Genomic DNA, 24,495 nt, shown 5'->3' with positions numbered 1-24,495 from the left:
GCGCGGGCGGGATCGCCCCTCGGCCTCGAGGGCCGCCCGGGCCCCCCGACCCGGGCCGCGTCTATAAATAGTTTCTCTTTTAGTTTAATAAACTCGAGAGCAGAGCGGAGCCGCTCCGAGTGTGCAATGCCGGAGCGTGAGAGCGAGCGGGGAGGGAGGGAGAAACTTTCGCTCTCCCTCCCGGGCCCCCCTGTCAGTGCTCGCCGGGTCCCCGGGACTGGTCCGGCCCTCGCTGGGGGGTGCGGCGAGCGGAGGGGGGCGGGAGGGGGGCGGCGGGGGGCACCGCGAGAGACTAAACAGATGTTTTTTCTTTCCTCTTGTGTTTTTGGCGTTCCTCGAAGAGTTTGGGACCAAGGAGAGGAGAATGGATCTCGGTACAGGTACCGGCGGTGGGAACCAGGGGAGGCTCTTTCGCTTTTCTTTCGGTTCTTTTACGGAAGTTATTATTTTTAGCCCAATGAGGTAGCAGCTGAGCAGGGGGTGGGGGCTGGCCTGGAGAGGGTCCGGCGCCCGCTGCGCTTCTCGCCCTGGTTTCTGGATTGCGAGGCTTCTGATGATATTATTGTTATTATTTGTTACTTGCTTAGCGACTGTGACTAATTTGATGCTTGTCATTATGAAAGAACCGAGGGGAGAGGGAGCTGGGGGGCACCCAGAGAGAGGATTTAGGGGTTTTCTGTGGGGGTTTTTGTTCTCCGTGTTTTTTGAGTGGCTCCGTGGTGTGTGTGTGTGTGTGTGTGTGTGTGTGTGTGTGTGTGTGTGTGTGTGTTTGTGGGTGTTTCTTTTTCACTGCAAAGATCTCTGTGTGTCAGGCTGTGGGGTGTGTGTTTTTATTTTTTTAGTGGGGGGGGGGGTGGTTTAGTTTTTGAAAGCAGCGTCCTGTTGGGAAAGGTGGTTAGTCTGGTTTCGGGGCGACTGTCTCAAGGTAAAGGAATTTAATTTATTTGGGACAAGGCTGTGTCGGATGATCAAGCTGCTTATTATGGCTAATGAGTATTTTTCACCTGAGAATCCGTGGGATGCGGCGGCTGTTATCAGTTCAAAGTGAGGGGCCCAGGACGCTCTCTCATCCCCCCTTTTCGCTCCCCTCCCCCAGGGGGACACCAGACAAACTACTAAATTTGGATTCTGGGTTTTAGAGGGCCTAGTATGGCGCCTTAGGCTCGGGTTCCAGATAGCATGATGCTGGCCTGGGGCAGTTTATCCTGATATTTTGGAGCTTTTATCGGTTTTAATCCAAGTTTTCAATATTTTGCTTCTCTTTTCATCTGGGGTTCCAACCCGAGCCCAGAGTGAGGTTTACCATAAGCTCCTCAGGCTTTCAGTTAGCCAGGTCTGTTGAAACCACATTTTGACCAGGACCCTCAGATCCCAGCCTGACAAAAGCCACTGTCTTCTTTCTAAATGTTTTTGGAAGAACTCAGTAGTAAACAGGTTGAAAATTCATTGAGGCCGATCTCTGAACCCTTGTGTTTGATTTATAGAAGAATAGGGGGCTGTTGGGTTTGTTATTTGTAATGGGCCCAAGTTCATGGCATTGCCCCTTGGGACCCATGAGCTGACATTTGACCTCCTGAGGTCAAAGGGGAGTGGGCAGAGAGGGCAGGAGGCAGCAGGGGGGTGGGCAGGGCCGGTGACATGGTGACCGACTTCGGGAAGTGGGTGTGTGTTTGTGGGGAGAGGGTGGCTCAGAGCTTGTGATTGCATCCAGCCAGGTGTGATCTCTGGTAATCAGATGTGGAGGTCCTTGGGACCTCCGGTGCCCAGGAAGGGGGTGACACCCCCTGCTGGGCAAAGTGGTGAAGGTGTCTAAGGCCACTTCTGTCACCCTGCCCCTCCCTGGCCTCCACCCCCACCTTAATCAGTGCCTCCTTCTCCCAGGCCCCACCCCCTTTCTTCAGAAAGAGGGCCCCCACCCAACCCAGCCCAGAAGCAGACCTTACAGATGGGCCTCGGTTGGCACCACCCCCTACCTGGGGCATAGGAGCCTCTGCTTGTGGGCGGGCACAGTGGACCCAGGCATTACTCAGCTGGAAGGCGGGCCTTCCTCGTCTTCCTCCTCCTAACCTGGGTGCCAGCTGGAGCTGGCGTCCATCCTCCTGCCCTACACCGACCAGTCCCTTCCAGTCTGCTAGGGGCACAGGGCTCCAAAGTGCCTCTGGAGGGTGTCCCCGACTGGAGAGAGAGCCTCCTGGGCCTGTGGGTGGCAGAACCTCTTGTAGCACCTCTCCTGGGCTTTAGGGAGACTCACTTCTCCCCGCATTCCAGGGACAGCCTCTGGAAACTTGTCCTAGAAGCTAGAAGAGCCACTTAGGTGGACTGGTCCCTCCTGCAGCTGGAGCGAGGCTCTTCGAGCAGGACCCGGGCCTGCCCTCTAGCCACTCAGTGAGGGGAGGTCAGGGTGTCAGAGTTCTGACTGTTTCCTGGAGGAGCAATCTGGTGATACCCCTCGGCCTTTTCTTTGAACTTGGAAGTTTCACTTAATTTCAGAACTTCAGAAGAAAAGCGCTTTTTTCCCTGTTCACAAAAAAAGGGAAGCAGGTGGGAACTCTGAGATCCCCTCTGAGACCATCTCTGGGCTGGCTCCATGCTGGTCTTCCACCGACATCTGGAATGTTCTCCGGGCCACAGCCGTAGCCAGAGGCCTCGTCGCTGGCCAGGGCTCATTGCTGGTGCTGTGAGGGGCTCCTTCTTGGGGAGAGTGGAGGGCGGACCACGGACAGCTTCCACCAAGGGCTTCTCTGGCACAGTACAAGGCACAGGCCCCAAAGAGTCGCTGGCACCAGGGATCCTATAAGCGTTGGGTCACGGGTTAGCATCATCTCCAGCCTGGGACAGGTCCAGGTCCTGAAGCACTCTGGCCATAAGTCATTCAGTGATGGGAGAGCCAAGGCTTCTCAGGAGGGGACAGCAGGACCTCAAGATCCTCGGGGACCATGTGGACCCCTATTCCCCCACCATAGTTCAGCCAAGGGCTGGATCAATCTGGACGTCTTTAGCAATAAAAAATGCCGATGTCGTCCTAATTCACCAGGCCCCGAGATGACAGCAAATTTACATTTTTTAATTAAACTAGCAGCCAGTTTTTATGAGAGGGGGTTGGGTTATGCAAATCAAATGGTTGTGTACGGAAGATTAGGAGAGTTTGGGAATAAATTCCACAAATGCTAATAAAAAAAAAAGGAAAGGGAAAGAGAGGAGGGAGGGAGGAGAGAGAGGAAGAGAGGAGGACATAGTTCCATTAGGCCCTTTTAGAGTGATTTCCCTGGGGGAGGGAGCCGGGCAGGGGAGGGGCGGGGGAGGGAGCTTTCAGACACAGGTAAATCCATCCTGCAGTTGGGAAACTCCCCAGGATTAGGCCCCACTAGGCCGATTGCTAGGCCCCAACAAGACTGGAGGCAGAGGCGAAATGGCTGTGAAGCAGCAGCCGAGCTTTGAGAAGGACCTTGCCCTTGGCCCCCCCCCCCCCCCCCCGGATCTGGTTGTCACTGCCCCGCTTTCCTCAGGGGGAGCATGAGAAGAAGAGGAGGGGCCGTCCAGGGCTAGAGCTGTCCGTCAAGATCCAGGCTGGGCTCTCCCAGGTGGAGGGCCAGATAGGCAAGAGAGCGAGTTCAAGGGGATGGCCACGGACTGCACAGAGGGCCGGAGAGGGCTGGCACTGTCCACTTGGCACCGTGGCTGCAGCCAGGTTGTCGACGGGGGTCAGTGGGAGGAATCGGGGTTGCTCGCTGAGCCAGACCTGCTTCTTTTTCCCTGGGATAAGGTCTGCCGGAACTCCAGGCCGGGGCGCCCTGGTATTGTGTACCGACCCCCCCCCCCACACACACACACACACACGTGCGACCCACCCACCACCGTTGCATCCTGGCCCTGGCCTCAGCTGTGGAGGAAGCCCAAGCAGGTTGCCCTCGATTTTCCTTCCTCAAGCCTTTACTTGGCCAGATACACCCACTCGACCAGTCTAAGCTGGGGCCAGTCCCTGCAGTCAGGTTGGGCACCGGTTTTGCCAGTCTGCTGCAGGGGGTGGGTACTCCGGTGCCATCTTGGCAGGAAGGAGCCGTCAGAGCCAAGGACAGAATGGGCTGTCTGGGAAGTAGCGAGTTTCCTGGTACCATTCAAACAGAAGCTGGCTGTGACGTTTGCAGGGACTTGAGCATCAGATGACCTTTAAGTCTCTGGCTTTCCAACTCCCAACTTGATTTTACCGGGGAGGTTCGGTCTTGGGGGGCAGGGTTGAATGGACGAGGTGAGAAGCACATCATTTGGGCCTTGTCTTTGGAGGCAGGCGTTTGAGACGGGCGCCTCTGGACCGTGAAGTGGCCCTTGACCCAGCCCTGGCCCGAGCTATCAGACATCAGATCTCAGGATGAAAGTCCTGGCGTAGCCGTTCTCCTGTAACAGGAGGCAGAGGCAGCAAGGGCCAGTCTGGAAGGATCCCCGGAGGGGACTCACCCCAGGCCCTTTTTTCCTGTAGGGACCGGCCAGGAGAACCCATTAACTCTTCTCCCCAAGAAGGGCACCGGGGTCAGTTAGTCAGACCTCCGTGCGGCCTCCCCATTGCCCTGACGTTCCCCCATCCCCCACGGCCAGGGAATCTGGCTGAGTCGCAGCTTGGGTTTTTATGATGGAAAAATAAAATAAACGGAGGCACCTTTGGAGGGCTGAGCCACGCAGCAGCATCCCCTCATTAAAGCTGCTGCCCCTGGCTCAAGTCCCTGGGCTGGGGATTGGGTGCGGCCCGGGGAGCCTCTGGGCGCCCACTCCTCTGCCTGGACCCCGCCGGGTCAGTGGTGCGCCTGCCTGGCCCGCTGCCATCAGCCTCCTCTGGCCGGCCCACCGTTCTCAGAGGGACCAGGTCGTTTCTCCACCCCCGGGCCCCAAGGCGTGTCCTTTACCGCTGCCCTTTCTGAGCTGGTTTTTAAACCGTGACCACCCTGGCTGCTGCCACATCTCCTTGTCTCTCTCCTCCTCCTTTTCCTTCTCTTCCTCTTCATCTTTGGGGGCTGGGGAGTGGAAGTTGCTCTGTAGTCATTCCAGCCTGTGGGTCCCCAAGGCAAGCAGTAGCTGTTCCAGGGTCGCTGGGCCAGGATAAGGCAGGGGGAAGAAGGAGCAGGGGAGCAGAAGAAGGGCTGGTGGTCCCAGGGTGCAGAGGAAGGCCTCCTTCACTTGGACTCATGGTGACAGGTGGCAGCTTGGTGGTCCAGCACTCACCTCTCTGGCTGCCTGACCGTAGCATAGCATCCTCACACCCCACATTCATCAGGACGTCGTGTTCCCTGTCTGGAAAGAGACCCCACGTGGGTGATGAGGTCGGAGATTCGGTAAGCGTTTGGGAGAGCGCCCGCTATCGTTGCTGCACAATTGGAGGCCGCCTGGTCCTTCCCTGGTTTCCAGGACCTGCCTGGTGGAGGGGGACAGGTGTGTTCATCTGTCACACGGGGCAAAGGAGCACAGAGTGGAGAGCGCAGGGAGCTCTGTGAAAGGGTGGCCTTCGGACGTGATAAAGGATGGGAGGTACTGGGACAGATGCAGACGGGTGTTCCCTGCGCCCCCCACACCTTCTAGGCTTCCACACGGCCTTTCTCTGTCTTGCCTTGGACTCCTCACCACCGCCCCCAACAGAACTCCTGCTTCCATTGTGCAGCCACAGCCTTCTGCCCTTTCCGTCCAGGCCACCCAGCTCCCTAAAGCAGGCCCTCCTGCCTCCCTTGCCCCCTCCTCCTTGCAGGCCTCATACCCACTGGGTCCTGGAAAGAGATAAGAACCAAGAGGCTGGCGGGAGGCCTGCGTGTCCGTCGTGGATCTGGTCACGCGATTGGCAGTAGTGTGTCCAGGTGGCACTCAGACTTCCGTACCCTGGTCCCCAGGAGGTCAAGGCCAGGAACCCACTTTCTTCTGCTACTCCTGCTCCTAATGGCAACCATTAGAGTTAGCTCCGTGTTGACGTCTCCCAGCGCTTGGTACAGGGCTGGTCTCGCGCCTTCCCCCTTTTAGGGCCGGTGGAATTGATTGATTGATGTGCCTCTTCGCCAAGTGCCTCCCGGCTTAGTGGGGGCAGCAGGAGGCAGGCAGGAAACGTTGGCCGATTCCCTTGGGAACCTGCGTTTTAGTTCCTTGAGAGCTTTCTACAGCCTGGTTTACAGGAAGGAGTGGGGCTGGGATTAGGAGGTGACATAAAGGGGGCACAGGATAAAGATGGGCACTGCGTGGCTAGATGGGGGCCTGCGTTAGCTACTAGCTGACCTTGGCTTGGGCCCGGGAGGATCTCGGCACACGCAGCCTGCTACCCTGTGGGAGATAAGAGGGCAGTAGCCAGTGGGTGGTCTGGGACTCTCCTGTGCTTCCTCCCCTGCCCGTCTCCATCTGCCCCCAAGCAGACATCATGGCAGCATGTCTGTCCTCTCTGAGTCCTGTTCCCAGTCCCGGGACCCCTGCCACGAGGTGGACCCAGTGCCAGAAAGAGACCTGGGACTTCTGCCCCCCGTCATGGCGTTTGGACTCCTCCTGAGCCGGCTGTGGTTCTTAGAGCTTCCCACAGACTGCCTCTGGGTTCCCCCTGGCTTCTGGCCTCACAGTCTCTGCCGGTGCTGGTGCCGTAGGCTCTGGGCCGCTGAGACTCTTCTGAAAGCCAAGAGGACCCTCCCTGTCGCCTTCTGGCCTAAGGCCAGGGCACTGCCTGCAGGAGCAGGGTGGAGGAGGGGGGTGGACACATTTTTTGTCTCCAAAGACCAGGGGTTCCCAAAGGAAACCTTCTGGACTTGAGCTTTGGCCTGCATTGGCCTTTTCTTCTAGGGCTTTCTCCATGAACTCGGGACCCCTGGGAGGGAACATGCTGAGGAGATGCAGTACGTGGGGGCTCCACCACGTCACCGTCAGCCAGAAGTACATCTTCTCCCTGGCTCAGATCGTCCCCTCGCTGTAGACCAGGGCCTGCCTCCAGGCCACCCCCTTAGGCCAGGAGCCCCAGGCCGCAGCAAGCCAGGTGGGCTGCCTTGGGGAGGGACTGGCCAGGTGCCACACCACCCAGCAGGGGGCGCCCCGGCGTATCTGCCCCAGTTCTAGGGATGGAGCTTCCCCATCCTCGTCCAAGGGTCTGGTCCAAGCCTTCTGGCCGGGGAGGGGCGGGGGGAGGGCTTCCCCTCCCCCCACCCCCAGAGGTTCCTCGGCGGAGTTTGTTTTGCCAGGGTGACCTGTTTAATCATCTCATTTTCTGGTGGCCGTTTATTCCTCGTTTCCACGGTTACGGCCCCATTAAGGGGAGAAGCAATAAGGCAGCGAGTCAAACAGGTAATAAAAACATTAAAGCCCATGTGCACTGAGGGAGGGCGGGTGGGTGGGAAGGGGGCTCAGTGAGGTGAGACGGCCGGGGAGAAGCAGAGGTAAGAGGCCGCCGGCCTTGTCCTCCAGAGGCCACCCAGCGGGCTCCTGGCCGGAGGGAGCAGAGCACCGCTCCGCGTGCCCCTGCTCCTGGGCCGCACCCTTTGGGGGCCAAGACCCAGTACTAGCTTCGAACCATCCCCAGCCCTCGGTGCCCTGGCAACCGGCTGTATGTTGGGAAGTAAAACAGGGAGGAGAGCCGTGAGAGTTGACAAAAGCCTCCCCCAGGACTCTTCCCGGCTGGTCGTGCCGTCTGGTCTGGTCGCAGTCCTCACCTCACTCACCCTCATGGGGTGGGGGCGGGGGATGATTTCTGACATTGTTTTGAGCTCTAGAACTTTTTTTCTGCCAACTTTATCAGAAAGCATATTTGTGGTGAGTGCCGCTAACAGGGCCGGTCTGGTGAGTAAATACTCCTGGCGTGGACGGCCCTGTGACCTTGAGAAGGAAGCACACAGCAGGGGGGCCAAGGGCGCGTAGGGAAAGGAGACCAGGTAGCCCCTGGGCTGTTGGGGGGACCTCCTAGGAAGGGCCGAGGGGGCCGGAGGGTTTGGGTCTGTGCCTGGCGGGCTCTTCCCGGCAGCGTGGTCTGTCTTCAAGCTAGAGTGACACTTGGCTCGGGCTGGGGCGTGCGGCTTTCCTGCTGGGGTCTGGGCCACGAGCCCTCGGTGTTGCACTCACAGAGGAGTTTCTGCCAGGTTCTCCCGTGGGCTCCGTAGAGACGCTGCCCTCCCTTCCCTTCGGAGATGGAAGCTGAAAGGAAAGTCAGCCTCTTGCCAACCCCGTCTGAGCCCAGGGGCACGTGCCTCCTTCCCTAGGGGCCTCCTGAGTGTCCGCAGCCCCTCGGCGTGGCCCTCGAGACGGGCAAGCGAGCGACGGTCAGTGGGGCTGACCGAGAGGGGAGAGGGAGAGACTGAGTCCTCCTCGGCCGGGCAGAGCAGGGCTCTGGCAGGAGTTGGCGGGACTAAGCAAGCGTGAGCCAGCCTCTGCTGCCCAGGAGCCTCGGGTCAGCGGCTCAGAGAGAAGAGCAGAGGTCCGTTTTGGGGCACCTCTGGGTGAGGAGCCCCTACTTCCTCCCCCCCCCCCCCCCCCCCCCCCGCTGCCAGTGCTCTGATCCTTTGCAAACCCACCAAGGTCTGTGTCTCCAATTATTAAATTTCAAAGTTGATTTCTGACTAGAGAGGGGGAGAGAGAGGAAGGTCTGGGAAATGGGGGAAACCCTCTGGCTGGGAAGCGTGTCTTGGGAACGGACCTAGATGAGTTAATATTCCGATCAAACAATTAAAAATAGAAAATGCTCCCGCGGCACCAGCTGCTGGGGCTTTTCAGCAACTGTCACCAGTAGGTTCACGGGGCAGGTGGTGCTGGAAAGGCGTTTTTCCACCAGCGGCAAAATACCCGAGATTACAGCGTGCCCCCCGCTTCCCTCCCAGGACCCAGGACAGGTGTCTAGGGGCTCCCGGCTCCCCCTGAACTCCCCGCGGGGGCCTGGAGCCAGGGGTCTGTGCAGCTTCAGGGCGGCCCTTCTCCGCTCCAGGGCCCGGCCACAGCGGTGAAGTCATCGCCAGATGCCTTGTTAATTGCTTTAAGAATCTAACTTAAAATAAGATGAAAACTTATATTCCTGGGTGAGGAGTAATTTCCCATCGAATAGTAAATTAATGGAAGGGTTATACCAGGGGGCCTGGCGGGGAGGCCATGCTCATCTGATAAATCCAGGTGGCTTGGGCAAAACAGGTCTAGACCAGTGGCTCCCCTAAGCCTCAGGCCAGGCCCCGCTCCCTGGCTCCTCGGGGGCTCCACTGTGGCCTGCTGAGTTGAGGGACCTTGAGCACACAAGGTCCCTGTCAGAGACGGGGACCAGCTTTTCAAGACCCCCAGGTAGGAGAGGCCCAAGCATGAGATGCCCCCAGGCATGAGAAGGTCCCAGGGGGTGGCCTGGCCGCCCAGGAGGTAGAGCACGTCTCTTGACGCCCAAGGAAACAGTTTCAGAAGCACTTTCCATCGGTCACACCGTGTAGTCACCAGCATGGTGACCAGCTGCCCCAGTCCGCCCAGGACTGGAGAGATCCACGTCCCGTGAACGCCTCAGTTCTGGAGGCAGGTGGATGGACTGATTGACATGGCCCCTCCCTTGGGGTCCGGGAGAGCCCACACACCTCGTGAACTAGAATAGTCTCTGTCCAGGGTGGGTGACTGACAGCTGGCTTCACCTCAAACGCCCAGCTCCATGGGCTGCTGCTTTCAGCTGGGTGCGCGGAACCCGGCTGGGCGTGACGCACCCCTCCCCAGGCACAGCGGGGAAACCACTGCTGGACAGAGGAAAGGACTTGAACCTGCGCACCCCCCTCCACGCCCCACCCCTTCAGCACTGAGCCCTTGCTCCCGTGGTGAGGATGCGGCTCAACGGGCAGCATGATCAGAGCACCCGTGAGTTTATCGAGTACCTTCCTTCTGAGACATTCAGAGCACGCCACGTTTAGGGTCCCGTTTCTCCTGTCGGTTCCCTGGGAGGAACACAGGGAGTTGCCCTGTTTAACAGGTGGGGAGACAGGAGGCCCAGAGACGCTGACGGGTGTGCGCCCATACGCAAGGAGCAGGACTGCCTCCCACGGAGAAGAGGGACTCTCTGGAGAACCATTCCAGTGGCAGCCCAGTCCTGGATGTTTACTGTGCTGCCTGACCCACAGCCCCAGACGTCTCTGGGCCCCACCTGTATCCCACCTGTAACACGTGGACACATCCCGGGGCCTTCCCTGCAAAATAAAATGCGCTCATTATTACAGTTGTATTTTGAGCTTTTTGGAGGAAGCCTCCCCAGGAGGCATTCATTCTTGCCCATCTCCTAAGAAAGGGGTCTTCCCATCTGTTTGCAGCGATGGGTTGAAGGGCACTTGGAAAACATTCTGACTCGTCTCTTTGGTGAAATGGAAATGGGCAGACTGGACACAGGGCCCTTCAGGAAGAGAGTCGAAACGAATGGGCATTCTCCTAGGAGACAGGTTGGCAGATGTGCGACTGTCGGACGTGTTTCTGTGTAAGCATAGACTTTGCTGGAGGGGAAGATCGGGACGTGGCCCCTGGTTCACCGGGAGACCCTTGCAGCTCGGCCTGGGGATGTATGTCGCCACTGGCCCTCATTGCTTCGAGAAGTAATGGGGCCTCCTTGGAAACTATACAAGATAAACTTGCTGCTTTACAGACAGCTGTGCCTGCGTGGGGTTTGAGCCTGGGGACCGTACTGAGTGCGGCAGGTGTAGTCCTAGAGAGGACCCAGCCAGCTCCTTTCTTGGCGTTGACCACGCTGCTTTGAGAGGTAGGGAGCCGTCAGGTGTTCTTGGGAGGACTGGGGCCACTCGAGTGGCCTCCTTCCACCCTCCCACCACACACCTACCCCCACCCCAGAGGAAGGAATTATGGGGCAGTAGGACTGAGAATTCCTAGTCTAAACAACTCGGGAAAGCATGCTCCGAGAGTGAGCCAAGCCGGAACCGCAGATGGTGTGATCCTGGGTTGTAACTACAAGGACAGTGGCTGTGGATGTTCCATGTTATGTGGCAGTTGCTGTTCAAGCAGACAGACTGGTAAACTCTAGACTGCAGGGATCTGAGCAGGCTCGCCTCTGTTCATCTTCTCTCACCCCCAGGGTAGGGGAGCGAGGGTGGTTTAGAGCAGACAGACAGACAGACAGCCCTAGAAAGGCAGGTGGAAGGAGCAGGAGATAAGTAGGCAGCTGGGAGCGCCCCGCCCTGGCCCCGGCCGGAGGGCGTGGCCCCTTGCTTGGACCCCATGAGCCCCTTTCCCTGGCCTGCCTGATAGGAAGGGTCATTTGGGGGCTCCTGGGAGGCGAATGGGGCTCTTCCCTGGAGACCCCAAGGCAGGGCCAAGAGCCCGGAGAAGGAGACGGGGATGTTTTCTGTTTCTGGGTCCCTTGGGGGCCCAGGGGCAGATTGAGACAGGCTCCTTGCAGGGAAGGTGTTAACAAACAGCAGGTGATTAAACATGACAAGCGGTGACATTTCTGTGCAGGGTTCTCAGAGTCCCGGCAATGCCAAGAATGAAGCTATAAACCCTGACATTTTGTGTTATGCACTGAGAGGTTTTTAATAGACCTCTCTCCCTCTTCCCCAGTCAACTTCTCCTTCCCTCTTCCCACCCCCCCCCCCCCCGCCCCCGTTGCAGCCACTGCCCCCACGGACACCTCCTGCCTGCCCGGTGCAGCCTGGCCCTGGGAGCCTTGCTGGGCCCTCGGGTTCCTGCATCTCTGCAGGCCTCTGACCTCTCCCTCCCTCGAGGACCTTAGCAGGGCCAGGTCTCCCAGATCCCCCGCTGCCCTCCACAGCCTCTCCCTTCGCTTTGATCTCTCCCCCCCCTCAGCCTTCACTCCCTTCTCCTTTTTTTGGGCCCTGATCTCACAGCCTCACCCTTTGCTGCGGCTGTCCCAGTTGTTTGCAATGGCAGGTGGCTGTCCCTGTGCCCTCTTTGTGTTAATAACGTTTTCAGACAGACTTGATAGGGGGTGTAGGGAGGTGGTAGGGCTTGGGATGGGATTTTTTCCCCCCCATCTTTTTTCAATTTCCTTTTCTCCTTTTTGGGACAGAGACAGGAGGTGGAGGGAGAGAAGTGCACCACAATACAAACAGTTGCTGGGTTTATTCTGAAAGGGCCTGGCCAGCAACAGTTGTTCCTCTCCCAGAGAAATGTTGGGACAACTGGGGCCTCTTTTGTTCTCGAGGCAGAGCCCTGCGAAGGGCATTTGGAGGTGAGCCTGAGGCTCAAGAGGGTCAGAGACCCAAGAGCTCCTGCCTCAGTCCCACCCAAGGGAGGAGAGGTTCCTAGAGCTCCACAGGGCTGGCTTGGTACAAAAGTCAGGCCACCCCCCCCCCACCCCTTGCCCCGATCCCAGCTCTTCCCCTGATGAACTTGAGAAGCACTTAGTTTTCTGTATCCATTCAGTAAATATTTATTTGGGTCAGGCGCTCTGCTAAAACAGTAGTCCCATCCTACGGGTCCTGCAGTCTAGGGAGACAGAAGGGTAATTAAACAAGTTATTACAGAAGTGCTACCGCATGGAGCAGGGCGTCGTGAGAGGACGAGGAAGGGACCCTACAGAGCGTGGTGATCTCGGAGGGCTTCCAGGAGGAATGAAATTTCTCCTGGGACCTCCGAAGGATGCGTGGGGTCAGGGTGGGGCAGCCGGGCCCTGGGTCGAAGGAGGTGGGTGCTTCCCTGTCGCACAGGCGCTGGCTGGCAGGTTGGTGGGGAGCTGTGCCGGCCCCAGGGCTGTGCTCCTTCGAGCCCTGGGTAACTGGCCCAGAACTCACTCTTCCAGCCTCCCTTCTACCAGTTCCACCCGTCTGTGCCAGGCCTGGTGCTTGGGGGCAGAGCAGGAACCCAGCTCAGCCCTGTCCCTGTGGGAGGGAGAGCAGCCAGGAAGTCAGCAGGTGCCACTGAGGACAGACCTCTCTGATCATTCCTGCCTCCTAGGCACCTCTGCTGATGACTCACTGAGGAGGGGGCAGGAGGGAAGAGGCAGACCTGTGTGGCAGGCAGCCCTGCAGTCGGAGTCGGAGCCCCGGGGAGCCCAGCTGGGACGGTGGCATGTCTGTGTGTCTGCTTACTACCCCTCTTTACCTCCTGCACCTGCTGGCCTCCTAGGCACAGCCGGGGCCTGGGCTCCAGGAAGCCCTCCTGGAGCTCACAGCTGGCCTCCCTCCTGTGCCTCCAGGGGTGTGTGGAAGGCCCCAGTGCTGCTGTGCCTTCCCCATCAGACTCGGAGTCCTCTGACACCCGAAACCATCCTCCCTGAGTCCCTGACCCTGGGAAATACACGCCTATAGGTGCCTGGGATATATTTGAGAAACTCACCTGGACCCCGGAAGAAGAGGACGTGGGCTGACCCTTAGCGCAAGACCAGTGAGGAGCCTGTAGACAGACCAGTGGGCCCCTGGCGACCCAGAGGCCAGGCTCTGGAGGTCCAGGTTCGGCTGCCCCACCTGACCACAGTGGCCTGACACCCTGGAGTCGTGCAGCCACAGCAGCGGGACAGCCCTAAGGCCTGTTGCCTAAGAGAGCCTCAGCAAGCCTTCAGAGCTCTCCCTTCCCCATCTGGCTCTGCCTTTGCCCAGAAGTCAGACCCGGGACATCCCGCCTCCATACCCGTTCCCTGAGGAAGACCAGCTTAGCTGCCTGCCCCATTAAAGGGTCCAGGGCAGATTTCAGCCATAACTCCCCTTCCCCACCCGTCCTGATCCTGTCTTTCTGCCAGATTCGCCCTGGGTCCCTTAATGGTACCCTATATCATCCACTCGTCAGAGTCCAGCCAAGACCCCAGGAAGGACCCGGAGGCTCAGCCATCCTGGGCCCTTGGCAGCTGAGAGGGAGGAAGCAGGCAGAAATAAAGGGGAGGGGAGGGGAGTCCCAGAGTCAGGACTTGGCCCCCTGCCCCTGTAGATCCGGAGCCAGGTTTTACCGTAATCCCTACATCCTGTTGCAGATCCTTAATCAGCTGGAGCCCAGGTCGGGCTGGACCCCGTGGTGACACTCGGGGCTGTAGCTCGGAAAACCTGAAGTGGAGCTTCCGGAGTTGGGGCTGGGGGCCGTGAGGAGGAGGCAGGTGGAAGGGAGGAGGAGAGCGCCGGTGCAGGCACAGGATGTGGACAGAGCCCAGACCCGCCACCCACCCTCGCCCTGCTGGGGGTGGAGGAGCAGCTGTTGCGGGCTGGGGACCGGGGACGAGAGAGGGCCAGGCAGGAGGGGCCCGTGCGGAGGCCCCCTGGAGAACACCAGAGTCTGTGGGGGCTGCTGCACTGCCTTTTAGCACCACTGAGACAGCTGGCCCTCGAGTGGCTCAGACAGGGAGCAAGGACCCCGGCCCGGAAACCGCGGACAGGGGACGCTGGGTGATGTCGGTTCCAGAGGTCTACACTGACCAGGCCCTGCGTGCGAGCCTGGAAGGGCTCCTGCCCTGCCAGGAGCTCTGCTTTCTGAGGAGGCCTGAGGCCGAGGACCCAGAACCGGCTGCTCTGGGCTTGGGCGGCCAGGAGACTAGGCTCCCCAGGGGAGCAGCGGGGGTCCCTTAGCAGGAAAGCAGGGTCCCAGGATCTGCCATTCCTTCAGCCGGGAGCAAGCCCGCCCTGGTTGTCCAGCCCAGCTCCACAGGCCCTGGCCGAGTTGGGGGGAAAAGTTGGAAGGTGGGGGGGGCGTGTACCCTCCTGGACCTCAACTCCATCCCCCCTCCAGGAGCAGCGGTGGAACAGAGTGGGGGTGGGGAGGCACAGGCCAGAGACAGCCACGGAGCGGAGCGCAGGCCAGGAGTGGGCTGGCTGGCAGCGGGCGGGCAGACGGGCGTCTGTCCTGCCAGGGGCCCAGGCTGGCTACGCAGACAGCCTCTTTTCTGTATGGAAATGAAGAATTTAGGCTAATGGAGCTCAACCATCTCTAATTTTGCGATGGCAGGAGGATTTTGATTGAAAGTAATTAAGCAAGCTAGCTGTAAAATTAATTAAAGCAAAAGGGGGGGATTTTTTATTGGATTGGATAGCGATATAGCGTCTGTCAGGCGGGGGACGGATGGGGGTGACCTGAATCCTCTGCCCTCCCCCCTCCCACTCGGGACGTTTATGTCACTTTAATCTCCTTACAGCGGCTGCTGTGCATTTGTTTGAAATAATCAAGGAAATATGGTCAGAAATTGTCAGCTTTCAGATCTAATTTACCTGACGGCCCCTGCGCGAGCCGGCGCGGCCCAGGGAGCGAGCGTGCGTGAGCGGGCGGGGGAGCCTGAGTGGGCACAGAGGACACCAGGCTCTCCAGCCCCCTCTCCAGCCCCCAACCCCCTCCCGGGGCAAGGGGAGGCGGTTCCCAGGCCTGTGGGCACCTCCCAGGGACAGGCCCCCACCCCACCCACCTGCTGCCTCCCCCTCGAGCTGTAACCAGCTTTGGGTTTAGGGCTATAGGATCAGGGAGGTGACGGTAATTCCTTACTCCAGATGGCTGACAACTGCTAAACCCCTCCACCAGGGCCACAGTTTTAAAAATACTCCTAAATTAGTCCCCTCGTGTCGTTGGCGGCCTTAGCAAGGGGATTGTGGAGATGGGCCGGCTATGGGGTGGGGGTAGGGGTGGCAGTGTCAGCCGTGGCACCTCTCTGCCACCTGCTGCCGTCCCCACCCTCTCTCCTGGAGGTTCCTCTCTCCCAGGCCCGTCCTCTAATCCCTCTGCTTCCCCTTCACAGCACAACTCCTAAGTTCTCTGCAAGAGGAAGGCCCCTCCCTCCAATACACCTGCTCTCTCCCCCCCCCCCCCACCCCCACGCACCCAGGCATGCTCTCCCTCACCTGGTCACCCACCCACATGTTCTGCCCCTTTCCAGTGGGTGAGCCAGGCCACAGAGAGCCAGACTCTACTTTTGCTTCCCTTAGAGAGCGGAGAGCCTGGATTCCAGGCCCTGCACCCTGGAGGTGCTGGTTCAGAGCCACTTGGGGTCCTTGCCCAGGGGGGCCGGTGTGGGGTTGAAGCTTTTCCAGCAGGGAACCCTTGTGGTGTTTGGGGCCACTGGACCCTGGAGCATCCCCCTGGCATGTAGAAAGTTCCCCCCTTTAAAGCACAGATGTGTAGCAGTTTGATCTGCTGGCCATGAGAGGGCCGGGATGGGGAGTTGGGGCTCTGGATTTGTCTGGTCCTGACAAGTTAGTGACCGGGGCTTCTGACCAGCCTCTCAACCTCTTGGGCCCCACTTCCCTTCCAGTTCTAAAGTTCTGTGCAAATCCAGGACAGCCTGTGCTCTGATGGCTCCCACCCTCCCGAGCTCCTTATGCAGCCAGAGCTCCTCACCATGCCCCTGGGACAGGGGGGAAGGTGGAGGGTTCTAGAAACAGGGCAGATTAGGATGAACAGACTGCTCCTGGTTTGCCCATGTTAGAATGCACCTGTTAAAAGCCCTCTACCTGCCCTCCTTCCGCCAGTCCTTATCCTAACCCAGAGCGTGTCTCCCTTCTCCCGCCCCAGCTTTGGCGCTGGGTGCCTCAGGGGGCCTCCTCTAGCAGCAAGGGGGGTTAAGCCCCTGGCTTCCTTCCAGGCTGGCTCCCGAGCAGAGCAGCTGGGGGGGGGGGTGGGAAGGGTCACCTGCCCCCCCCTTCTTGAGCTCCCTCTGCCTGACCCTCCACTCTCCTGTAGCCATGAGTCACTCATCTTGGGGCAAGGAGGTGGAGCCCCAAAGAACTCTGCCCAGGAAAGAGGGGGAGGAGAGCTGCTGGCTCTTCTCCACGTCTTCAGGGCAAAGTTCTCCGCGCCCAGAGCCCAGGCGGCACTGAGGTCACTTGGGCCCAGCACTCTCCTGGCTGTGCCTGCAGGAACTTGGTGAGAGGCAGGGGCATGGCTAGGCACCACGGGGGCCAGCCAGAGCCAGACTCCCTGCCCTTCATGCCTGCCAGCTGCCCAGGAACCAGATCCCAGGAGACACAGGGCTAGAGGGAGTGTCTGGCCCCGGCCCAGCACCTCACCTCCACGTGTGGCTCGCAGCTGCTCACGTCAGCCCCTGCAGCTGTGATGTGGAGGAACCAGCCTGGGAGCCCGTGCCAGGGACCCAGCGGGGCTGCTCTCCCTGGGCGGGGGGCTGCTTTCTGGGCTTGATGCTGGTCCAGGCTGCGGGGGCAGGCACCCAGGTGGATCCCCAGGCAGGCCTGGGCAGGTTGGTGCACCGCGCGAGGCACAGGGAGGTGGAGAAGGCCGAGAGCAGGCTGAAGGGTGCTCTTACGGTCCTCGTGGTGTCCCCACGTCGGCCCTTTGCTCTGACCTAGTGGGAAGAACATGCGCTGGGGATGCTGTATCCAAAACCACTTTTGGGAGTGAATCCTATGTAGTGGCTTCTCCTTGAGGGACAGGCACAGGCAATGGGCAGGCGGGGGCAGCAAGACTGGCCAAGGGCTTGAGATTGTAAGGTCAGAGAGAGAGAGGGAGCCTCTCTGGAGGGAGCCTGGGACAGCCCAGCCAGGGCCCAGGACAGCCCAGCCAGGGAGTCTGGGAGAGGGAAGAGGCAAGGGCATTTGGGGGCTGGTAAGTCCAAGGCCAGCCCAGCAGTACCTGGTGACCATCACCCGGCTGGTATGCGATAACACATGTGCATTGTGGCTTCCAAGGGTTCCCACCAGCGCTTCCTCGTCTGGCCCCCAAGGCTTTAGGAGAAAGCAGGGCATGCTGGCCGCATCCGGGTGGAGCCTCCCCTCTTCCCGGGGCTTCTCCCCTGCTGTCTGCCATCCCCTACAGCTGGGTGTCTGAGCCTCTAGGCGGAGCTTGTACGAAGAGAACCAGAGAGGGTGAAAGATGCCTGGCCTGGCCTTGGACCAGCCCTCCAGGCCCAGATGCCTGAGGCCCTTTGTGAGGGAGGACTCCAACCAGTGGGGGCCCACGCTGACCTAGGTAGCCCCACGCTTCCTCCCTTCAGGTGGGGCCCAGCATGAGTTGGGCCAGCTCATCTCCCCTTCCCAGAGGGCAGAGAGGAAGTTCTTTTCCCGGAGGCCTTACTCCTGCTTAGTAGTGGCCAGTAGCTTCAGGAGAGTTCTCAGGGGTGTGTGGTTCCCCCGGCCACGGGAGCAGGGAGAGGTACCTGCCCAACTGGGAGAGAAGCCCGAGTGGCTGGGGTCCAGCCCCAGGAATCATTAACGGCAGGGTCTGGCGATGCCCACGCCCCTCCCCCAGCCAGGTCCATGCTGGAGTTGGCTGAATGTGACCGAGGCACTGGGCTCCCGGAAGTGCCTGGGGCAAGCTGGGCTCTGGCCTGGCGAAGCCTCAGCAGCCCGGCTGGGCGGTTTCCTGCCAGCATCAGGCCTTCTCTCCTGCTCATAGGGAACCCCCCCCCCCGCCCCGCCTCTCCAGATCCTGGTGGGGCTGGTGGCCCCGCACAGACCCGAATAAGCCCCCTGGGCCCCTCTTCCCCTCTCTCCGGTCTGCCTTTGCTTCCTTACCCGTTAGGCCCGAAGCCTCCCTGGCCCCGTCCCGGCCCCGTCCTCCGTCCCCCCTGGCTCCACAGTCACATTTTGCTGCCAGCACAGGGCACTGAAAATCTGCTGGCACTGCCGAAAACCCTGTGTGCGCTATGACTCCCCAAACATCCCTTTATTTTTATTGTTCTGTTAATTACTGTTTAAACTTTAATAAGTCACTTCGTCAGGAGGGGGGACCTGCCGTGAGCTTTTCTGTGCAAACACGGGCCCGGGAGTGACTCGGGTGTAATATAACCCTTTATGCGATGTGGGAATGTTTAGATTGTAACAGAAACTTGTTATTTTAATGACAGTTCCGGGTGGGGGGATCTGAACACAGAAGAGGAAGAGGGTGGGCTCCCTTTGGGTCCCCACTGAGGGCTGGGGCGGCCTGGCCGTGGCGGGCGTGCTCCCTGGCTGCTGCCACCAAGGATGCGGAGGAGCCCTTCCTGGGCTGCCGGGGGGTCAGGCTCACCCAGAGGGAGGGAAGTCTCCCAAGAGATGCTCTGAGACTTGAGGGCAGGAGGGTATTGGGCCCTCAGCAGCCTAGACGGCCGAGGGCCCAAGGAGAGAGCTGGGCTCTTTGTGGGGGCGGGGAGGGAAGCAGGACGACCCAGAGTTCCCAGGTCTCGGGGAGGCTGGGCTTTCTGCCCTGCCCACGCCAGCGCCGGGCCAGGGAGGAAGCAGCCTTTCCACCTCCTAAGGCAGGACCCTGCCGCGGTCACCATCCAGTAGAAGGGCAGGCTCCGCATGCCAGACATGTCACTCGATGCCATCCTGGAAGCCCTGTTTCAGATGAGGACACTGAGGCCCAGGGCAGAGACCTAACTTTCTTAAAATTGGGGGGCCAAGTTTCTGATGTCGACTTGTCTGATTTGGAAGCTGCCAAAGTCCTGGTTGCCCGAGCATGGTATGGAGGGCCAGGCGCGGCCCCGCAGGGTGTCCCTTGGGCAGGGCTCACCCCTCGGTCCCTACCCTCCCCCCCCCCCGCATCAGGATGAGAGGGGCTGCAAGGTGAAGAGAACTTAGAAGTACAGTTGTCCCCAAGTCTGGGCATAGGCCACTTGGCCTCTTCTTCACAAGGCCTGGCTCCGTCTTGGGGAGTTGGGGCTTGGGCCCAGGGTAGGGGTGATGGTAGCCAGGCCGCCCCCTCTCACTCCAGTGCCCCCCATCCCCTATACCCAGAGGCACTCCTGCCCCAGACCGGCTTCCGGAGCAGGTGACACCTGGTCAGGGGGCCTTTCTCCAGCACCTGGGCCTGAGGGTATCTGGGCCAGGTTTCCTACACTGTCTTCACTCCATCCCTCCGTCTGTCCATCAGAGCTGAGCTTCTGCTCTGTGCCCGCACTGGGTGGCAGAAAGGCACGAGCCCTGTGCTTGCCCTCCGGGGCCCATGCCTAGTGGGGCTAGAGAAGCAGTGTGGGGAGAGAGCACGACAAGGGGGACTGTCCCCTGGCCTGCCCGGGTGCTCCCAGCTAGCCAAGGCGGAGACCCTTGGCTCCCTCTGCTCTCTCCCCTCCCTTGGAGGGCTGCCCGCCCCCCACAAGGGCCCCTCCCCCTGACCTCCTGCGGGCAGGGCCAGAGGTTCAGGGCCCGGGCTCCCCTGAGCGCTGGAGGCGAGAGCCCCCCAGATGGCGGCGGCGTGGGTCACGAATCGCTGAGGTTTTCCTTTTCCGAGCAGCGCGTTTCCCTAAATTGTCTTTGACTGCGTGCATGGGTAATGAAAGTTTATGCCCTTGTTAGAAGGACAGGCGGCCAGTTCCAGTTAGAACTGGGGCTGTCTCCCTGCCAGCCCCCCGCAGCCCCCCTCCCCAGCAGGAGAGGGAGCAGTAGGAAGGAGCACAAGTGTGTGTGTGTGCGTGCGCGCGCGTGCCCGCACACCCTTCCCTGGTGGATGAGAAGGCTGTTAGGGGAAGGGAGAGGGGACAGGGGAAAAAAGAAAAAAAAAATTTCCATATTTGTGTAAGTTGCTTTAAAAGCATTTTATCATGTCATAAAAAAGGGAAAGTACTCTCAGAAATTGATCCTCTCCGCCAGCCCATTGGACAGAAGGACGTTGGGATGTTAATGGCCATCCTGCTCCAGGGTGGCTTATTAAAAAATTTATACATAAATGCTTAAAATTGCATAAATTATTTAAAAAAAACCAACAAAGTAAGCAATTTGAATTCCCTCTTTTCCTCCTCTTCGCTTGGTCCCCCTTCTGCGACCCCCCTTTTCCAGCCCCTCATCGCGGTCCTCCTGGTCCCAGGGTCCCCCCCTCCCGGGCCCCCATCCTCGGGGCTCTCCCCCCCCCCCGCACCTGCTTCTTCCACTTCCCACCGCACCCCTAGCACCCTCCGCCCTGCCCTCCTCTGGGGTTTCCCAGCCTCACCCACAAATTAACGGAACAGCCGGCCCACCACCAAACACTCACATGCACACGCACTAATAAAAACACCACTAATAATGCCCCAAATCGCGAAATTAAATATTAAGGCCAGAGGAGGCGGACGTGGAGCGGTGCCGCTGCCTCCGTAGCCGAACTTGGAGCTGATGAGTGTGTTTCTCACAGGCGTGGAATGTCACCCACACATCCCGGAGACTGGAGTGGGGAGTTTTATGATGGTTTTTCATTGATTTGTTTCCCCAGCGCAGCTGCCGACCTCTATTGAGGGACAAACATAATCAGCACTGACGCAAATTAGATGGTTATTCGTTTTGAAAATTGACAGAAAAACAATAAAAAAGATGAAATGCTCCCAAATCAATAGATATAATGAAATTCAAATAATCCGAGAGATGAGGTCTCCATGGCAACTGATAATGTGGAAAAGAAAACAATTTAATAAAGGACAGACACACTTTGAAAACAGATTGGGCCCAGGGAGGGGGGCGGGCTGGCGGGCGGAGGGCTGGAGCGGGCTGGCGAGTGAAGGATCACTGTCCGTCCCAAGGACACCCGCCATAATTAAGCGAGGCTTTCGGCCCCAGAAAGTGCAGATTCAGGTTTTAATACACAAAATTATTTCAGGAGCAGTGAATCGGAAAGTCGTTTGTAATGACCTTCCTGAGAGGCCCGGGCGCGGGGCATGTTGGAGGCTGGGCGGCCGGGCCGGCTGAGTTATGGCATATTTGTGTTTTTATAGTGCGGAGGGGAGGGGGTGGGGGGGAGGGGGGGAGAAGGTTAAACAGTATTTACAGCTCAGTTGTTTTCAGAGAGGAAAGAGAAATAGAGTTCACGGGAGATGCGGCGGGCAGGCGGGCGGGTGAGCCAGGAGGCCTCCGGGGCGAGGTGGGAGAGGTGGGCCCCGGGCAGGCCTTCCACCCTGGGGCTGCCTTGCCTTGTCTTGGGGATCCACAGAGGGTGCCAGGAGAGGCCTGTCCCACTCGGGTGCCTGGTGTGGCCCAGCTGGTGGGTCCTTCCAGGCCTGGGGCCCTCTCTGGGGATGGGGCGGGAGCCTGTGTCCGAGCTCTGTGCGCCCGGCCGCACGTACTCCGGTCAAAAGGTGGGGTGTTCCTGCGGAAGAGCGGCTCTGGACGCCCAGCTAGCCTCAGCACCCTCCGGGGCAGCCGGCCGCTCCTTTGGACGGGGCTACCCTTCTTGAGCCGCGTGCTGCGTCTGGGGTGTGCCCGGCCTCGGGCACGGCTGGTGAATACCTAGGGACCGCAGCCTGCCCCGCTGCGGGGGCCTGCAGCCCACAGCCTCCCTGCCTCTCTCCTCTGGCTCCACCTCCCTGCCGAGGGCTCACCTTGGGCACACAAAAGGGGAAAGCTCGGCCCTTTGGGTTTGCAGTGGCAGGGGCCACAGAGAGGGGAGGGGACCAAGCAGAGACGCTCCACAGCCCTCGAGAGCCACTTGGCTGGCCAGGGCAGCTCAGGCACGAGAGCCCGGCCCTGGGGGCCCTTTGGAGGCTCCCCTCCCTCAGGCTCCGACTCCCTTTCGGCCGCGGGAACCCTGCTGGTGCTGTGTTACCGTGACCACACTCGGCGTTGCCAGTTTCCGGGCCGTTCTGCATGTGCACGTGTGAATTATAATATGATTGTACAAACACGGAGACGCCCGAGTGTGCGCGCGCGTGCACGGTCTGTGTGTGTGCCGTATGTGTGTGTTTTAAATCTCCCCTGGGTGGTAACTCTTTTTTTCTCCCCTTCCTGTTTGGCTGTGACCTGGGGGAGATTGATAGCCAGCCTGTGCGGTGGATGTTAACAGTTCCCCTGATTTATAGAGTTACTTACGCTAAGTGAGGCCACTTAGACGCGTCTGGATAGTAAACCTTTTAACTGGACTAAAAAATCATAATAAATAAATAAACAAAGGGGGGCAAGTAGGGCCCAGCAGCCTGGCCCCCCCACTTCCCGTCTTAGAGCTGTTGGGGACCAGGGGGCCTGGCTGAGAGTCCCGGGGAGCAGTGACCACTCTCCTACCTGCACGAGCTGGGCGGCCCTTCTGTTCTGAGCTGGGAGGGGAGGGCTCAGGCCCAAGAGAGAAGGACACCTTTTCCTATGGGACAGGTCTTGGCTGGGGTAGGGGGTCACAGCTGGAGGAGATAGGGGAGTTAACACAGAAATTGGCTGGTGGGGGAGGTGAGGAGAGAGGTGGGAAGGATGGTCGGGGAGCTTGGGGGGAGCACGTGTCTCTAGGGACCCTTCCTTGCTTCCCAGACTCGCTGTTCCTGTGGCACCTGGACTTTTCACCACAGTGATTGCGCTTACGGTGGCTTGAACATCTGTCCCCTTGTCTAAATTGAGCTGCCCGTGGTGGCAGGAACCAGGACAGTCTGTCTTGCTCTCATGCTGTCCTCAGGATTGAGCCCAGGGCCTGGCCTGTAGAAGGAGCTCAGAGGGTGTCTTGAATGAACATAGATGCATCACTTGAAAACTGGGGCCTGTCAAGTTCAAGTTCTTAGGGATGGCAGCGTGGAAGCTCCGACATTGCCACCACCCCAATTGGGAGGCTGAGGAGCGGGGAGGGGGGCATGTGGGGTGTTAGACCGTGGCCTTGGGTGTCCGAGCCCCATGGGAGTCCGATTCCAGCACTGACACTGAGTGACCGTGGGCAGTTACCAATCTCACCAGGCTCTCTCTGCTTCCTCATCTGGAAATGGGGACAGGTCAACAGCCTCATGGAAATGTTGGGGGGGGTCACTGAAGTTGACATCAGGAAGTGTTCAGCACAGTCTCTGGTACAGGGGAGGTGTTCAGAGGGTGCCAGCCGCCCTGTCACTCTGGGCCATGCCACAGGGCGGCCACCAGTGGCCTGGCAGTGTCTGTGGCCCCTGAGCTGCCTGGCAGCAGGCAGGGGGGCCCCGGAGCATCCCTACCCCAGGGGACCGGTGCCTGGCCCCTGCCTCCCCACCTCCTGATATACAGCGGGCATTAGGCTGCCCAAAGGGGACACTGCATCCTTAGGAAGAAATATGTCCTCATTTTTCTTAAACACCGTTTCCACTGAGTGAAATGTTTAGAAGGGACGCACAGGGAGAACTTTATTTCCTACCAGGGAGTTCAGAGCCACCAGGCAGAGCCCATAAAGCACCCGGAGCCTGGTAGCTGACAGGCCGCCCGGCCCCGAAACACATTACTCACAAGTGGGGGGGGGGGGCTGCTGCCAGGCCTGCCCAGCCCCCAGGGACTGCCCCCCCACCCAGGGCAGAACAAGCAACTTCGAGCCCCAGGCAGTGGGCACTGGGCACTGGAGCCTCTCGACCCCTTGACACAGGCTGCCCGGGGCAGGGGAGGGTCTGGCCTCAACCTGGCAAGGAGGTGGAGCCATTCCAGCCACCCCCAACCCCTTCATCCCCAGAGATCAGGGACAGGGGGCCCAGGTGCAGTGGTAGGAGCCCCCCTGTCTCCCCCGTAACTGGCAGGAGCCCTGGCCTTCCCCAGCCTTTGGAGGGAGTGATGAGGTTCCTGCCATGACGGGCCCTTCTCCCGAGGCCCTCCCTTCATTTGATTTCTGAAGCTGGCTGATTTGAATATTTATAAATATCAGTAAATTATTTATTGTAGCAATCTGCTGCACCATTTTACCCATCGCAGTTAACACTTTAGGGGGCTCCGTGTTATGGGAACCAGGAGAGGGAGTGAGGAGGAGATGGGAAGAGAGGGCTGGGACTTCCTAGGGCCCACCCAGAAGCCTCAACTGGGGACACGG

The 24,495-nt window shown here is 59.5% G+C and overlaps 1 protein-coding gene and 1 long non-coding RNA gene across 6 annotated transcripts in view; one reads left to right on the top strand and one right to left on the bottom strand.

Moving 5' to 3' along the window:
• Positions 1–24,495, top strand: part of CASZ1 (castor zinc finger 1) — a 149,073-nt gene that overhangs the window by 93,686 nt on the left and 30,892 nt on the right. For all 5 annotated transcript variants that reach the window (XM_045035074.1, XM_045035075.1, XM_045035076.1 and 2 more), the window contains one exon: positions 342–380. In XM_045035074.1, coding sequence (XP_044891009.1) covers positions 365–380 — 16 coding nt within the window. In that variant the 5' untranslated portion in view covers positions 342–364. The remainder of the gene's footprint in view (positions 1–341; positions 381–24,495) is intronic.
• LOC109502081 lies at positions 12,316–15,657 on the bottom strand. The gene is made up of 2 exons (XR_002160441.3): positions 13,246–15,657; positions 12,316–12,788 (listed from the first exon to the last, which is right to left on the bottom strand). It is a non-coding gene; the product is annotated as an uncharacterized LOC109502081 (long non-coding RNA).

The sequence above is a fragment of the Felis catus genome, chromosome C1 (genome assembly GCF_018350175.1).
Source record: "Felis catus isolate Fca126 chromosome C1, F.catus_Fca126_mat1.0, whole genome shotgun sequence".
NCBI classification, from domain to species: Eukaryota; Metazoa; Chordata; class Mammalia; order Carnivora; family Felidae; genus Felis; species Felis catus.
This window is presented reverse-complemented; position numbering and strand designations above follow the sequence as displayed.